The sequence below is a fragment of the Rhea americana genome, unplaced genomic scaffold (genome assembly GCF_003343005.1).
Source record: "Rhea americana isolate MKP2758 unplaced genomic scaffold, rheAme1 scaffold_35, whole genome shotgun sequence".
Lineage (NCBI taxonomy): Eukaryota > Metazoa > Chordata > Aves > Rheiformes > Rheidae > Rhea > Rhea americana.
Genome location: NW_028186479.1, coordinates 1,894,212 through 1,911,806, shown reverse-complemented (window position 1 = coordinate 1,911,806; position 17,595 = coordinate 1,894,212). Strand labels below are relative to the sequence as shown.

General features: G+C 41.1%; 1 protein-coding gene across 11 annotated transcripts in view; it reads right to left on the bottom strand.

Annotated features, from left to right (window-relative positions):
- Positions 1 to 17,595, bottom strand: part of RBMS3 (RNA binding motif single stranded interacting protein 3) — a 697,064-nt gene that overhangs the window by 420,746 nt on the left and 258,723 nt on the right. For 4 of the 11 annotated variants that reach the window (XM_085311793.1, XM_085311794.1, XM_085311795.1 and 1 more), the window contains exon 1: positions 17,075 to 17,589. The exons of the other annotated variants lie outside the window; for them this stretch is intronic. In XM_085311793.1, the coding sequence (XP_085167919.1) occupies positions 17,075 to 17,149 (75 nt within the window). In that variant the 5' untranslated portion in view covers positions 17,150 to 17,589. Of the gene's footprint in view, positions 1 to 17,074; positions 17,590 to 17,595 lie in introns of those variants that run through there. 11 annotated transcript variants of the gene reach the window in all.

The following is a 17,595-nucleotide window of genomic DNA, read 5'->3' as shown; positions in this document are numbered from 1 at the left end:
AAGAATTCATCTAAGTCGACCCAGTGTCTTTACTGGTGAAAGACAAGAAAGATGTACATTGCTTGTGAACTGTTACCATCTCTAAATCTAATTAGCTCACAGTTATTTATAACCAAAATGTATTTCAATGGCCTGATTTCCAAAAATACTATGCACCCAGTAGCTCCCATCAATTTTCATGGGCACTCAATAGTAAAAACTAAGACGTGGCTATACATTTAGCTTTTGAAACAAGAATAGATAGCACATATATTCTATTTAGAATGAAACTCTTTTATTCGGGGGGGGGGGAGAGGGAGGGAGGAAGTGAACAGGCACTCCTTCGAGCACACAAAAAAAAAAAAGTAAAGAACCAATCAAATTTTCCATTTAATTTTTTTTCTTGCTGTAAAATTATTCTCGCACTGCACCAGGTACCTGGGGAGCAAGCAGAACCTCTCTCACTAGAGGGCCAGGCCTTCAGCAGCCTCCTACACCATGCCTGCCTCTCTCCCAGGAGCTAAGATCTCCTCATGTCTCATCAAAACACAAAAGCCATTGGCTGAGAAAAGTCTCATAAAGATACTGTAAATCTGCTTGATCTCACCTCTGAGAAAGGGAGGATGCACTGGATGACTTCTTGAGTTTTTTTCTAATACTGTCTGCCTTCCAACAAAAGACAGCAGTCCACTGAGGAAATCGAAAACTGCCCACTGCAAGCACATATGTTGTCATCCTTGCTCCTCCCTTTCCCCCAAAACTCTATCAGAATTTGTGCCTTCAGCACAAATTGCCCACTAAATGCATAGCTGAGTTCAAATATTTGCCTTAATATTCAACGCTTGCCTTGAATTCTCTCAAGTTACCACCACCACCACTTCTCCACCAAAAGTTACCAGAAACATCTATATTCCCTGAGACACTACTGGAGGGGGCTCCTAAAGGCAGGCAGTAAAGCTGCACAAGCTCACTGTGATGTTTGGAGCTCACAATCAAGTGAGATTAAAAAAGAAAAACAACAAGCAAAATGCCTACAGAACCAGTAGTCTTCTGAATCAACCACAGGATTCACTGCTACAGTTGAGTTTCTTCGATAATTTCTTCATGTTTGCATCCGAGGAAGACACCCAGGCACGTAAAGTAAGTATAAACTAATCAAGGTATTCCTCTAACATGCTGGAAAGTAAGATAAAGAAAACAACAATGCTATTTTTATTTCTCTCTGAAATTATTTGGAAAGCGTTAAGTACCTTGTTTAAACAGACAGATTACATAGCTGGATGGATAGATTAGCCACACAAGACTAATACCAAAATGGTTCAGAGTTGAATATCCAAACCGGTTAGCAAATCCTCTGACTTTAGTCTTGCTAGTTTTAACATTTCATTCCCATCTATTAATTTAAACACTCACTTTTGTTTGAATCATTTTAAGGGCCAGAACACTGCATTTAGCAGTTCTTATGGGCTGATACTGAACTAGCACACACCATCTGTATAATGTAAATATAGCTGAATATTTTTCAAATATAGATAACACTGAAGAAAAAAAGAAAACCTCTGTAACACCTGATATTTGATAACTCGATCCCTTATCTGCTTGATGTGACACTCAAAAACACATTTTAAAAAGCCTGTAATGTATTCTGACTTTAACAGTGGTGCTTCTTGTACCCCAAAACCTCAGTACAATCATAAAAAAAGGAAAATAAAGTAAAATGAAAAACCTTTAAAAGAATCTCCCCAAACAATCATTAAAGAACTACTTTACTATTTTACTAATGTAAAATTAAATAAAACTTGTATTTTATTTGAAAAATGCCAACCAACGTATTTTTTCACCCCGTAAAAAAAGATGTGCCAAAGACTGCAAAGTACACCAGGGACTTCAAAGTTGCTATCAATCTTTATATAGAAGGCATTCAGATACTGCAGTGATGGGCAGCAGTATAAAACCCTGAGAGAGAGAGAAAAATAGATAAAATGCCCTCAGGAACAAGTTTCTTTCCAGGAAAACTTACTAAACTAAGGCTTAAATTGAAACAGTATTATTTTTCTATGTAGTGGCAGTTTTTCATCTCTTAACTCTCTATTGTTTGTAATACGCTCTCAAAATGAAATTTCTTTCCTAAAGGCCAAATTCAGCCAGCTGTCTTCCCACTGAATAATTCCTCATTGCGCATGCAGTGCTGCAATTTCAGCAGAAGGACTTCGGGAGTAACGTGCGGCTGCGAGCACCCGAGGATGTCAGAGGGGTCCGCGGGGAYGCACCTCCCAAACCAGCAAACAGCCTCCCACTGGTGCCCCGTTGTCCCAGTAAATCATTTCTACCAACGCCAATGAAAAGAGAATCAGAAAATTAGTAGAACTAAACAAGACTAGGCACGGGTTCCTGCTCTCAAAAAGGAAAGATGCCTACTAGGGATTTTCCCACTATTAACTCTATGAGTAAGCAACAGAAACCACGACACTAGGCAGCAATAGGAAACACAAACCTAGAACTTCAAAATACTAATTGAAGAAAGTGAAAGATCGTCAATTGAATGGTAACCATGAAAACTCAGTCTAAAAACTCAAGAGATATTTAGGTCTGAAACCTACCCAATAAGGAGGCATCGCACACCCATCCACCAGCTGGGCTCAAAAACCCTGACACCCCTTGCTTCCCCTCCAAAAGACATTCATGCTACTCAGAACTAGCTACAGGTTTGTGTCCAAAAATGGAAAGTTGGGCCTTGTCACTCTGAGAAGAGGAAATTTGGAGGGATGGTGAAGAGGTGCTAAAGACCAGAAATAACGAAGCTGGTAGTTGCACCTCCTGCGGCCGAGAGAAGCAGGGAGGAGCTGGATGCGTGTCCGCTTCCCTCCCTTCAACCTCCCAGCTCTTCCCTTAAAGGCAGTGCTAGCAGAAAGCTGCGCACCGGAAAAGTTGACATCAGCCTTTTGGCAACCCCCCGGCTCCTCATTTCTTCCAGTATAGGCAAAATAGGCAGCCTAAAATGCTGTGTATATAGCGGACCCCGGGCGGCTGACCTTTAAATTGCAAGCTTTTTAGAAGACAGTGCATTCTGCATTTTTTACTTGGGTCTGGCTTTTGAACCTTTTAGGTTATCTGGGTTATGCATTCAAGCTTTTCCTTGCAATCAAGAGGGAGATAACTGGTACACATGCACATATAGAGAATATATAAACCCTTTTAAACTAATATAACTTTAGGAATACTAAATTCCTGACACTTAATAAAAATATCAGGGCTAGTAACAAACCAAAGAAGCGAGTATTTTTCAAAATGCAGGTTTCTTAAAAACAATTTTTATGTAACTACAACAGAAGCTTCCATCACATTTTTTCTCCTCTAAGCAAATAATCACTTTCTGAGAGCCCTTGCGTCCCAAACAAGATTTTTAAAAGCGAGTAAGGTAGATATAAGGGAAGATAGTATGTCCATCCTCATTATCCAGTGTAAGTTGCCAAAAACCAAACAAACAGCTAAGGCAAAGGTAAATTAAATCATTAATGTAATACTGCTAACAATATAAAACATTATCTGTAACAGCTTCTGAGGTATTTGCTTTCAAATCAGTACAGTATACTAAAGCTAGAAAAAAAAGCTTTTCGTTTGGTCTCCCAGCCCTGTTTTTCTCCCTAGAAAAAACACATTAAAATGAGAGAAGATTTCCCTGTCAGGTTGTAACAGCTATTAAGAGGGGAAAAAAAAATGTAACATTTAAGCCCTAAGGAGCTCCTGGTCTTCAAAAGTGCAAAGTACATACGGTTCTAGTTGAAGTTAATAGGAGCTGCAGGTAACCAGCACTTCTGACTCGGAGGCCCCAAGCTACTGCACAAAGCACTGTCCCTTTGAAACTTCAGCCCAACATTTATCAGCAGCCAACTTGCTGAAGTGCAAGACATATGCAACCCTTTCCTCCACAGTATTTACTTTTTAACGGCACGGAACAGTTGTGGGAAACACACTATAGCTCTAGTGGGATGGGAAGCAAGTATGAAGAAACGTCAGCTCTAAGGCTCACCGAGCGCGAGCCCCCGGCCACTGCACATCACGGTACTTCCAGAGCCGGCATCTGCTGGGATCAGACTTGCCGCCTTGCACTGACCTCGGCTGCTCCACTGCCTTGTCCAGCTCCATTTTGCTCACTGTGAAGTCAGCCAGCAACATCAGCTAAGACTTTATTTCTGAAGTGTTTGCGTACTGACATAAGGACCTCCAGAGAACTAGCCTTCGTTTCTTTTCTCTTTGCTGCCAACACCTGCAATCTGGCAGGCAGCAAAGCACAGGAGTGTGGCCACCAACCAGCACGGGTGGAGAAAACAAGCCAAAAGGAAGCCCATGGGAGCAGCATAAAGGTGGCTGTGAACTACACGTGTGCAACTACAGCCCTAAATGTTAGGAAAGAAAATGAAAAAATTAGCATGAGCTAAGAAGGCAGAGCGACTCATCCCCAAGGTGGACAGAGTAGCAGTAGACAGTACACGCAAGCAACAGCCGCTAGTTACCACCTAGCACCTCGAGCCTGGCACTGCTCTGCAGTGCAGCCTTCCACGCGGCACTTCACTTTGTTCTACTTCTGCCCCCACATTGCCAGTCTGGCTTATTTACATTGCTCATAAGCCCTTGCCAGCAGGGACCATCTCTTACCCTGGTTTTGTATGCTGCTCAGTACAAAAAAATCTGCGTAGAGGCGGTACTGCAAACAATAAAACATCACCAAAAGACAAGCAAGGAGTAAGACAGGCTTTGGAAATACAATTAAAATACTATTAAAAAAAAAGGGGGTGTGAAAAGAGGTGCAATGGTCAAATGGCAGAACAACCACCATGACATACACATAAGCACTGGGTTAAAGAAAAAGGAGAACCAGAAGAGCTCTCAAAAAAGGGATGAAAGAACAAATTAAAAAAAAAAAAATCCAGAAAGCAAGAAGGAAATGGTAAAGAAGCAGATTTGCTTAATCACCAAGTCTTCTGGCTCTCCTTCCACTCGCTTTGTGCTGCTGGTGCCCACTAGCTGTACCTCAGGCTTTTCAAGGACTTTCCTTTTCACTTGATCATCAGATCACCTCTTTGCTACTCAGACTGGGTTAAAAAGAAGGCAGAAACTTATCTGTCAATCTCTTCTGAGAGCAAACGAGAATGTGGAAAGGAGAAGGAAGGAAATAAAACTCACATATCCTTACCTCAGAGTAGCTGACTGGCATGGAAAGGAAGTTACCCACCAAAAACTAAGAAACAATAATAAACTAGTAATTTATTCCCTTGCTAAAGAACAGGGAGAGATGAAGAACTGCTTAATAGCAGCCAACTTCACAGGATACTGTTGGAGCATGGTGGTCATATTTCATTGTGTGACAGACTGTAAAATCACAGTCTGCACCTTTGTGGCCATTAGTACAATTCCTTGTTCTGCTTTAAAAACACATTATTGAATCCACCCTTGTTTCTGGTGTTTTAGCAGAATTATTTAAAACAAAAAGCTTTGGATACTAGAAGTTATCAGCATCAGGGTTATCATATCCACTGCTCTCATTCACAATGTACGCTTGAGTCAAAAAAGCCATCGTTTTTAAATATGCAATTAATGCCAACACAACAGTAAGTGAAGCACATACGATAACGTTACAAGCCAAAAGGGGAGGGGGGAAAAAAAAAAGCAATGACAACAAAAAAACTAAAATAAGTCCTGGCAAGATATAGAGCGTCAGGCATGAGAAATTCAAAGCCAGTTGGCGTTGATGAATATGTATTTATCAATCACTATTTAGCGAACACTGATCAGCAGATAAGTTCTTTGGTATTCCAAATTCCCTTGCTGATTAACAGGGTATAGTAGATTGCGATAATTGTCCTGAAGTTGGACTCTGACACAGACCAGCTCTTACATGATATGGATCAAATCACGACAATTGTTTCTAACAACCTTCCCGTCGGTGCCCTACGGCTCAGCCTCACAGGGGCTAAGCCTGGGAGAGGGGTCTGGGCACTGTCCAAAGGAGTTCTCCCCTGCTGCTGTGGAGGGTGAAGCAATCCCTGGCATCCTTATCCAGGTGTTCATCAATAGTTCTTTTTTTTTACATATGTTTTGGAAAAACTCTGAGCCAAGCTCAGCTTGAATCGCTACAACGGTGCAAGCTGGGCCCAGATACACCCCTCATACCACTAGCCACACACCACAGAGCCCTTTTCTTGGCTTCGTAGCACGACTCCCGACAACAGCCCTCGCCAACCCTTAAACAACGGGGAATTCCTCGCCTTTAGCAAGTGTGATTTAAAGGCCCGTTTACACTGCTCCATTTATTTTCTTTTCCAGTATAAAGGAGAAGAGCTGAGAAGGTGTGCTTTTGAATCAGCAAGGCTGACTCAGCCTCTTATTTCAGGCAAGCAATTTTTTCAAAGGGCTCTGTAATTCTGGACACCTCATCTGGGAAACACATTGGGCCTGACTTCAGATGATTTCAGAACCCCATTTATCGGGGATGGGGGCACTCAGGGGTTCTGGATAACCAGAGAATTACACGCCACTTCTGCAAACATTAGCCTTAGCTTTCCCAGCTTTGCCTCCACTATTGTATCACTTGCTCACTGTATTTGCTCACCTAACAGCAGCCTTCTTCACTTCCCAATTTTGCCTTTAAGAAGAAGGTGTGGACACCACAGAGGTCTATCCTAAAACTCCTGACAGTCTGTTACAGGCTTCTGGTTAGGAAGCTGAAGCCATTATTTGCATGCAGCCATTACATGAGCAAATATGGTGTTTAAGGTACTTCTCAGAACAGGTTGCTGATACTAGTTAATGTTTATACCACTCCCTGAAAATTGAAATGACTACTACATGCTAAATATTACCATCACGAGGGATCCACTTCAGTAAAAGGACGGCAGCAAGTGAAGGAAACAAAACCTATTTCTTCTGTCCAGCACAATTATTGCCAGACTTATGCATACTAAAAACTTCCAATAACCTACATAACACAGTAAATTAATGTTTACGCTATTAAATTTAGACAGTCTTATGCTGAAAGCTTTTCAAACTACAGGAAATTACACGTTATGCAGGGACAACTGTATACAATTACACTGATTTTGCAAAATAACAGACATATAAAGCAGAAAGCGACTGGCCAGAGAGGCTTCTAAATCACACAGATAACAAGTATGTCCTGCCAGGGCAGTAGTATGTAGCTTTACCATGATTGTTGATAGAAAGAAAAACTATTACTGTAATCTTAAAACTCAGGATGACACAGAGCATTGCATACCTTGGTCTGCGAGAGAAGAGACACGTTGAATTACCATGCACAGCTATGGCTATTCCAGAGCCACCATACATCAGCCAGGTTTATCATCAGCCCAGTTGGCACCACCAGCCTGCACCCACATGAAAAGCACCACTGAAAAGGACATGTTTAGCGGGAACACTTGGATCAAGCCCAGCGTTTCTTTAGGACGCGAAAGCTGCAAGGAGATGCAGAGAGCGTGCATGCAACCCTGTGAGCGTGATGCTCTCCCAGGCAGAAAGCTCCCAGCTGCTTTGCTAAAGGCCACAGCAATATGTCTGCTTTATGGCTGTTTTCACAAAGGACTGTTTAACAGTACTTAGTGCAGCTCTACCTTGACACAGTAAATGCTGTCTTAATACCGCCTAGGTGAAGCATTTAGCTTACCTAGCTGTGCTGAACGCTTTGTCAAACATCTGAAGGACTGCAGTGCTGCTGACTCTTTTCTGATGTCTTTCAGGTACCGTACCAAAGGTAGTTTTTTTTTCATCAGAGCAGGCACGGGCTTGTGTAAGAGCCATCAGTCCTATTCTTTATCTTCTTCATTGTCGCCTTCACAGCTCTTTTCATCACTAGTTGCCCTTTCGCGAAACAATTTCAGAAGTGTCATTTACACACTAAACAAGTATACGTTATACAGCTCAATTACATATGGCGGATTATTGGTTTGTGTGCATCAGCTACAGCAGAATATAAACAGCTGTGAATGCACAGTTCAGTTAGTACTAAAAGAGTCTTGTCTGCAATTTTGATCTTGAAGTAAATCTACTGAAAAACTTAGCTATAATTAGGCTGAAAGGCAGATATGATATTCTGGAACGAACATTAAAAGAATGCTGCCAATAACACCATCTACACAAAATACCTTGTTTGGTTTGTCTTGAGTAGATAACGTTTTAAAGACAAAATATTCTGACTCACAAGTGACATGACCCTGCTGTTGTGTGTTCAAAATAATCAGAACTTGTATTTTAAACTGTGCATTACGCTTCATTAATATGAACTCATCAGCCTGAATCACAGACATATTAGCTGAGCTCCAAGTGACCTAATTCAGTTTTATTATTTCATAGTTTGTTAAAAGCTAAGAAACAAGAGCTCACCAACATGACTCCGACACCTCCCATCCTGATCAAAAGATGTGGAAAAAAGGCACCAAACTGGCACCAAACCAAATCTATCATTATAAAATGGGAGAGCAGAAATAAAGACTATTTCCCATTATCCCTCTCCCTTTGTAGCAGCATCCATCAGCTTGCATGATACCAACACACTGAATTTGTTTATAAGCATGTCCTCCAATAAAAGGTCAGGTATTTTTGAGGAAGAGAAGAAAAGGATTGCAGCCTTTGTCTGATCAGAAGCAGTTCGTCCCCTTTAAAGCAAACTCAGTAGCAATATTCTTTGAAGACCAAAAGGAGAAACAATTCCCAACCACACAGAAAGAAACCAACTAGTCCCTTACATGGCTAAGAATTGCAATGCCATTTCTTTTTTCCAAAGCCGGAAGAATTAGAACAAGAGGGAAAAATAGAGGAAACTTTGAAGAGAGAGATCTCAGAGCACCAGGGAATTCACACAGGCACATCACTAGCTTTAAGAACTGCCAAATACTTTTTTTTTTCTTGAAAGAGGAGGCGGCCCTCTCTCCTCTTTCAGGTGAGTCCCTGAAATCTGGATTTTCACTCTCCTACAGTCACTATGGATACCCAGCTTTATAAACCTCTTGCAATGTAGCAGCTCCTGCTCTCGTGAACCACCTGCAGTTTCAAAATCTCCATTTATCTCATAAGTCCTCACAGCACCACCTTGGGGGTTTTGCCAGCTCTGGCTCTGCCCTCTCCACCGTTATCGCCAAGCCTTCAATTTGCCTCTTGCCCACCAGTGAGCCTGAGCCGAAGGCTACGAGCATCTCGCCCCAGTGGATACCTCTATCCCACTGCATTTTAGAGGTGCCTCCATTGCCCAGCAAAGCAGAAAGGTCAGGCCTGCCAGCAACAGCAACAGCGAGCACGGGATGGTTCAGCCTGGCTCATCTCTAAATTTAGTGCTGTAGAGGAACAGGCTGCAAACAAGGGTACAGGAGTGGGGAAGGGTACAGGACAGAAGCTGAGCAAGCAGTCAGTTTAAAAAGAATAAATGATAATGTGCTGGCCCATCCATAAGGACCTCCTGCTCTTTGTGGCCACCCGCAGCAGATCAAGTCACGTCTTCCAAATTGCAACCTCAGGATTTAGCCTATTAATGCAAACTCTCAAAATTAGAACAAACTGCTGCTTGATTTATTCTTCAAGGGGGGAGGGAGGGGAGAATACAAATCTGTTCAACAACTTTTCTTCTTGAGTAAATTTGAATCACTCAGGAGTGACATCACTTCCACTACATGACAGCCTATAAATCAACACCAGCCACATGGTACAATCCATAAAACATGTGTCAYGGAGACACCAATGAGGAACAAAATATCAGAGAGCTCCACATCGTAAACATGCAGTCTTACGTGTCTTCTGGCTTCTACTATGATCTATATAAATTGGGCGGTTTATTTCATTCATTTGAATGAAGCCAACACAGTTAACAGAGGAACCTTAAACCAATTCTGTACAGCTTCATCTGTAGAAATTTACTATAAATGAAACATTTAAAAATGGTAGTTTTTCTTTTTTCATAAATGACCACATTTGACACTGAAATTGTCTTTACAGCATATRAGCAGAGTGGGAACTTATTCCCACAGCTGTTACAAACAAACAAGCAGGCAAGCAAACAAACAAGGAAGAAAAGAAGAAAAAAGCAGCAGCCCTTTACATCCAAAAGWAGGAAAAATAAACTCTTTCTCTCTTCTTTAACAATGTCAAGTCTGAAAAACCTTTCAGCCAGTAAGAACTTCCATAAGAGAAGATTAGACTTTGCTATAAGCCAACATAATCAAAAAGGCAGCATGGCTATAGAATACACCAGGAATCTCCAATTTGCGACTGTGGATAGAGAAAGTAAACTTTCACTTCTTCATCTAGAAACATTGTGTTGTCAGGAAAGACCTAGGCAAAAAAAAATGAATTGTTTCAAATTTCAAAGTGGCTACACGGTATCCTTATCGCAGGTATTACATAAATACAAGGAAAACCATCTCTCAGCTCTATCCTTTACTTTTTCTGGACGAACCATGCTTACTTTCTCACAGAAATTGTTAATCGTCATTATATGCACTGGACTCTGCGCTAGACATATCGTACAGCAATTAGACTTCCACTACATATAAATCATATTTCAGCTGTGGGAGAGAAAGAAACAGGCAGAAAGACAAAGAATGAGAAGCCAAAAAAAAAAAAGAAAAACAAATGCTCTAAAACATACACTAAATAAATATTATAGCCATAGAAAAACCCCCAATGCAGATGTGCTTGTCCACTTGCTCGTACGATGTAGAATCGGTTTGATAGTCAGTTCTCGTTCCTTTTGTGATGCATCTGTATTTTAAGACACTGCATATTGTCCAGCTGACCTGGTTTTGCCATAGAGAAGAATAGGTGCTCCATGGGCCCGATTCTGTATTYCTGAAGGCAACTGGAGTCGTAACACTGATTTTTCAAGGGAAGCAGAACAGATCCCCGTTGCTGTAACTTCTATTCAATTATATGACTGTTAATCAGCTACTAAAAAATATTGTTATGCTGTTTTCTGCATCCATATACATAATTCTCAGTTTGATACACTGCACATTAAGAGCAGCTCTCTGTGTAAAAAATGTTTACTTCTAAACTTCCTTCCAATACTCAATATTGCCCATATGAGTGGGAAAGCAATTCCAAAATACCACTACACAAACACTCACAATATACACTGTAACAATATTTGAGTAAATCACTGTTCTCAGTTTCCCTTCTCTGCCCATCTGCAGTCTTTGGTATGGAACAACTATATCATAAAAGCTCTTATTCACACATGCTTTTGATATTACACTATTTAATCACATACAGCTGTAGCTGATGAGACTGTTACAAAACACAATTTTAATGCAGCACTGGAAGCAAGTTCTGGAGACACATCAACCGTTTTTCTCTACATAAAATTTCTCACATTAAAAGACTTTTCTTCAAGAAAAACAAAACAGAAAAAAAAAATAATAAAAACAGCCCACTGATTTTTTAAAATCTGCTTCTCTTCCTGGACAGTCTGGAATGGGCCTGTTTGCAAGTGAACTCAAAAGTCCCTGCCTGGAGTATAGATGACGACAAACCCATTTCCCCCTCACTCCCCAACATGCACAAAAATAATAATTTAAAAATTCTGCTTAAAATTACATGCAAAGAGAACACTATCCAGGCTACTTACAGCAAGACCTGAAATGAACTCAGGCATCCTACTTGGAGCACTTCTTTTTTTTAATCCGGTTTTTAATTCGTGGAAATTAAAGAACCGACAACCTGACAATTTTTACAAGATTTTACAACATCTATGCAGCCTAATCTGGCAAATGCTTACAACTCCCATCTTTTCTTATGGAAGTAAAACATACGTTTCCAAATTAAAACTCCATAGCATATAGTAATACACAAATGTTCTGAAGAGTAAAAATTTGAATTTTCTTTTCCCACCACATTTTTTTTTAATTTAAACAGACTTACACTGAGACAACACATGAAAGGAAAATCAACTAAGAGATTCAACAGCGTTTTAATATGTCATGGTGTCCCTTACAGCAAGGAGAGTATTTTTATCAGGGCAAGTAAGGATAGATGGCAAACAGTAATGGAAAACAAACAAGCTCATATATTTCTGCAGTTTTCAGGAGAAGGTAATTTCTATCTTCCTTATTGTTTAAAACAACTGGCGAAATACTAGAGCTAGATATTAATATTACTGTCAAAAATACAACCAGGCTTAAATATTTTTAAATTGCATTTAAACATATTCATACGTCTTTACGACAGCTCTCTGAGGCATTTAAAACAARCTACAATGTGCCGAACCAAACAAGGGCTAAGCGCGACCCAACTTCATTCCTAGAAATGCATTTCTCTATTTGCAAGCGTTTGCCTTTACTTTGGCACTATCACATGGGCTCCAGCTAGACTTTTGAGCTCTGGCGGCCATCCAAGCTGCAGATGGTTGGAAATGCAGCCTGAAAGCAGTGTGTGGTTGATGAATTACTCCTTACACCTGACCCCTGCTTCACACCCGGCACCAAGCGCCATCGCGACGCCACCAGCCAGCGAAGCCCCGGCGGGCAGCGCCGGCGCGGCAGCTCGGGCTTCAAGGCCTTCTGCGCGGCCAGATGGCCCAACGCGGGCAACGCGGCAACCGCGGCACGCGGACACGCGAGCGGCAAGAGAGCGCGGGGCTGGTAGGAACAGGGCGAAGAGAGGCGAGAGCTTCGGGCAGGTGCCGAAAATGCGCTTTCTAAAGGAGGCCTGATCGCAACATGCAACTCAAAGAGGGCCCCCGATTCCTTCGTGCCTTGAAAAAGGAGAGAGAGAAAAAAAAAGAAAAAAGAAAAATAGAAAAAGGAAAAAGAAAAATGGGATTTCATACAAATACAAAAACCCAAATGTGTACCCACAAAGTGGTTTTTTGAAGTTTAAATTCTTCTGGGGTGCACCTGCTTTCATTCCCCAGTCCTTTTTTTAATTAAGTTGGAGCAAATATCTATCCCTTCATGGACATGCTTATGAAGCCACTCTTGCCTGCAGGCCAATTTGCACACTCTTCACATCTGTAGGGGCAGGATTTTACTCATATAGGCATTAGGAAATCGTGCTTCTTCCTTCTGCACGCACTCACATACTCACTAGTGTGAGTGCATACTCACGTACAGAGATGAATAAGCCTTGCTGGTACCCTAAATGCCCACTCACGCTTTAGGGTGTTTCAGCCTTCTAATTGGGTATCAGAGTCAGCACCATGACAGTTAAAATACCAAACCCAAACCGTGAATAACAGTAAATACCCAGAGAATGCACAAAAGCAAACTGCATGGAAATAGCTGCTAAACCGGCATACTTTTACCCCAAATACAGGTTGGACCATTGTAAAACAAATAATTCCTGTTGGCAGGTAACTGTGACATCTCCTCCTTTCTACCCAAATGAGTCATGTTTTTTTCAGTAGACTTTATGAGAGAGGTTAAGACATGGTGTCTGTCAAATCAAAGGGACTCCTTCAAATGTATTCAAATGGCTTAGGTTAATTTTTTTTGTCTTTTCATATCATTACATGAAATGTAATGGTGCTCAGTTTTGTTTTCCATTGTGAAAAAGGGCAAAGAGAAAAGAATTTGCTTTGGTAAGCAAAAAACTAAAGAAATAAATTCAGACTTCTGTGCAAGATTTGGCATCATTATCATTCTGTAAGTGATGATTTACAACACACTTTTGTAAAACAGTTGTTTTAGTACGTATGCCATCAGCAAGGATGCAACTAAGGAAGTTTACCTAATAGCCAAAAATAAAATAAAAGCTGCTATAGATTCTCATCAGATATATGTGAACTGAACCTATCTCCTTGAAATATTTGCAGCAAGAACGTGAGATTATCTTTAATTTACTAAAGTAACAGAAAGATGTTTGTTTTGAAACAGATCCATAGCACTCCTAGAACAACTAGACTCTGCTCTCAGGATCTACTTAAAGAAGTTCAAACACTACTTCCAAACTGCAGTTGTCACACAGTGTCAGACCAAAGGGAGAAATAKTAAGCTATGTTTTCCCCCTAACTCACTGCTTGTCCTTAAGGGACATGTTAAGTACCTTGTAATTGTCTTTTAAAATTTGAGATTTTTTTTTTTTTTAAGTTTTAGATGACACTGGTTTTGTGAAAGCCTGCAATTAAAGTTTTAACTTCAATGGTAGCATCTGATAATTAAGGAGCACAAGTAAATTGAATAATCAGAGTGTGTGCTTCATGTTCCACAAAAGACCACGAAACATTTTAAAAACTCAAGTCAATCACACAAACATATGGAATTCATTTTTCTATTTATAATTCTATTGCTTGTATAGCTATTCATCTACACCATTTCTGCATAACAATATGCTAGCTACATTAGAAGATACAAACACGGATTGCACACTTAAATCCTGTGCAGCTTTGTCCTCCCCCACAAAAAAAGATGTGATGTACAATATGGTACTTTTTAAAGAACGGTTGAGACAACTTCACAGTAGAAGTGAAGCTGAGGAAACACTTCACCCAAATGCGTTGAGGAACACAAATTTCAAAACTTTGCCTGTTTAACATGCTGTCGTTCAGTGTTTCACAAGCTGTACACAAATGCCACAAGAATGCCTAATTATTTATTCTTATTTTCAAATGAATGCACCCCCTTCAGAGCGTATGACTAAACCTAAAAAGACATTCTTTCTGTGGAGCCGAATTCCACAATGTTTAGTACAAAAAACAGTTTCGAGAAAATAAGTTGAAGTTCACAGTACGGTTGGAATCATACAGCRGTTTATTAGTATGTGTTGTTCTGATAGGCATGATAAAAGATGCAGCTCTCCACCACAATGTTATTTGATTACCCGAATATTAGCTTTAGACATACAATGGATCTAACTGCTTTAAAATGTCCCAGAAGCTGATGGTTAGCTTTAAGGTAACAAAATCCAGATGCTGCCTGTCTGCACTACTCTAAATTGTTAAGGGCTATGGAAGAGAAAAAATTGCATGTGTGTGTATATATATATATGCATGTATGTATGTGTTTATTATTTAGGTTTTATGTGTACATTTAACTGTGGAGAGAGGAAAAAAGAAAGCCATATAAAATATATTATTGATTGGGAAATTTACCTGTCCTTACAGTAATATGTGTGCAAAGACAGACACATACGACTTTTCACAAGGTTGATAATTTTATATCAGTTATAAAAGTGGGTTTAATTTATTTTTTAAAGCATCAGGTTAAAAGAGCCACTGTACAGAAAAGCTATTGTTACTATTTTAAGCTCAAATTCCTGGTTAATTTTCTCAAAAAGCATATTTAATAAAATACAATTTTTAAAAAAAAGAGTAAAGGGGGGGGAAGACTAGCAAAATGTAAGCTACATGAGTACAAGGGATGGAATGTCCAATATTTCTCCTCAATACTCGAGGCTATTATTCTTTCAAAAAAACACCATCAATTGTTTCATGTCCTTGGCTTGCCAGGTTTTGAGGAATAGCATCAGTCTGCGTCCCCGAATCCCCCAAACAGTTAAAGCTATAGGCAATATTGCAGTCAAGCTAGCGACGGGCTGCTGCTGCAACAGCAACAATACACACTAAATGGTCACAAAGGTAAAACGCAATTTGGATCGACCTTGGAAGGAAGAAAAAGAAAAAGCGATAAAGATTGCTCCAAAAGAGAAATTTTTTTAAAAAAACTATGTCTTATACAAATATCCTACGTGATACAGTGAAAGAACCAACACAGCAAACAAATGAGAGGTAACCCTGTTGCGAATTACACGGCTATAATCATATCGGGTGGCTCTGGTGTCATTGCAACTCAAACCAGCCCGATTCTCAGTTCGGCTATTAGTTAATTTATATAATGCAGTGGTCTGGCTATAAACATTAGTAGGAATGTAATTTTATTAGCAAAGAAATGTAAGTTATCCTTTCAGAGCTGCAACCAGATCAACGTGTTTCGAACCCAAAGCATGGACAAGTCGGCCTCCCCTATGGCACTTCACCACACACACGTCAAATGTCCCATGTGTTAAATTTGCCAGAGAAGTATAACGTGGGCATGTGTATGCAGTGGCGGGTGCATGTGTATGTACCTGTGACCCTGGCTTTTTTGTGTTGCCTTAAAGAATATTAGTTTATCGACTGAAACCGTTAATCTGTGGCTGCTGAGGTCATACTACGTTGGTTTTTGTTGTTGTTGTTTTGGGGGGGGAGGTTACAGTGTCTTAACTGGGTTTCCAAAGTTTCGTTTTTAGGGATTTCTTTTGTTACTCTCCTTTGGTCACAAAGGAAATCTTTTCAGAGAGCAGACTATTATACAACGGCATGAGAAAAAAAAAATACAGCTTTAATTAACTAACTCATAACCAGGTAGCATCGACTTCACTCAGCCTCTTTAGGAGATGCAGGCCTGCCTTCCAGTCTACTGACATTTTAAAAATTACTAAGAAAGAAAGAAATGGGGGGGGGGGAAGAAAGAAGAATCCATGTTTGGATACGCCTTTCTGAAGTAGCTACCCTCTATTTCTAGACCTTTTACATGCAATAGAGTACAGCCGTCTCATCCTCAATATTTAATGAAATATTAAAAGCAGTGCAATACACTGAAACAAACTCTGCAAGATTTACAGTTGGCTYGCTCCAGACCTTCCCAGCATCTTGTACTTAGCTGATTAAAAGTTGGAGTTTCCAYGGACATCTTCTCTAATAGCAAAATGCTTTTAAGCCCCGAACAAACTGTATAGATCACTGMACAAGCCACTGAAAGTGTTTCGTGCCTGATGCTGTCCAGAGCAATCTTCATCCTCTGCCCAAAGAGRCACGCTACCTGGCCTGCGTTACGGCAGCCTTAACCGTACCAGTGTCCCCTAACAATAAAAGGAATTAGCCAAGGCTAGTAGCCCTTGAAAGAATTAAAACAATAATAATAATAATAAGGCACAGGCAGTATGCTTCCYGCCTCTCTCACGCCAGCTTCTGACCACGAGCCCTGCGTGATATTGAATTCAAGGAAGCGAGGGGCGAAACAGCAGAAAACAAACCGGCCGACCCCGCGACTCGCGCCGCGGGGCTATCCATCACCCTCTCGGCGCGCGCCGGTCTCACAGGGGCACCCGTGCCRTACCGTACCTTGGTTTGGAGATAGTGGGGGTAGTAGTAGGTGTACTGGGGGTACATTGGCTGCTGGTCCAGGCGTTTGCCCATGTAGCTGGAATCCTGCTCGCTGGTGCGGGGAACTCGTTGACAGGGTGTAGTGCCCCAGGCCTTTCTTCCTCTCAAACCACTATTCCTGACAGCACTGGTGACTGATGAGGCTTTCGAGACTTCCTCGCCTTCTACCGCTTACTAGTTCCAGCGCAGCAAGAATAACAATAATAATAATAAAAAAAAACCYGTGCGCGCRCRCRCACACRCACACAYATATATAATATATATAGCGCGCGTGTGTGTGTATGCACGTAGGTACGAAAAGGCGCCCGCTCGGCCGCCCCTCGCCGAGCAGCCAGCCTTCCCCTGCCTCAGCGGCGTGCCTGCGGCCGTGCCAGCCGCCCGGGTCGGGAGGAAAACGTCCTGCGAGAGGAATCAGGAAGACGGTGCAACTCCAAATCTCTGCAGAGCCGCTCGCTCACCCGCCGCGTCCTTCTCCCTTC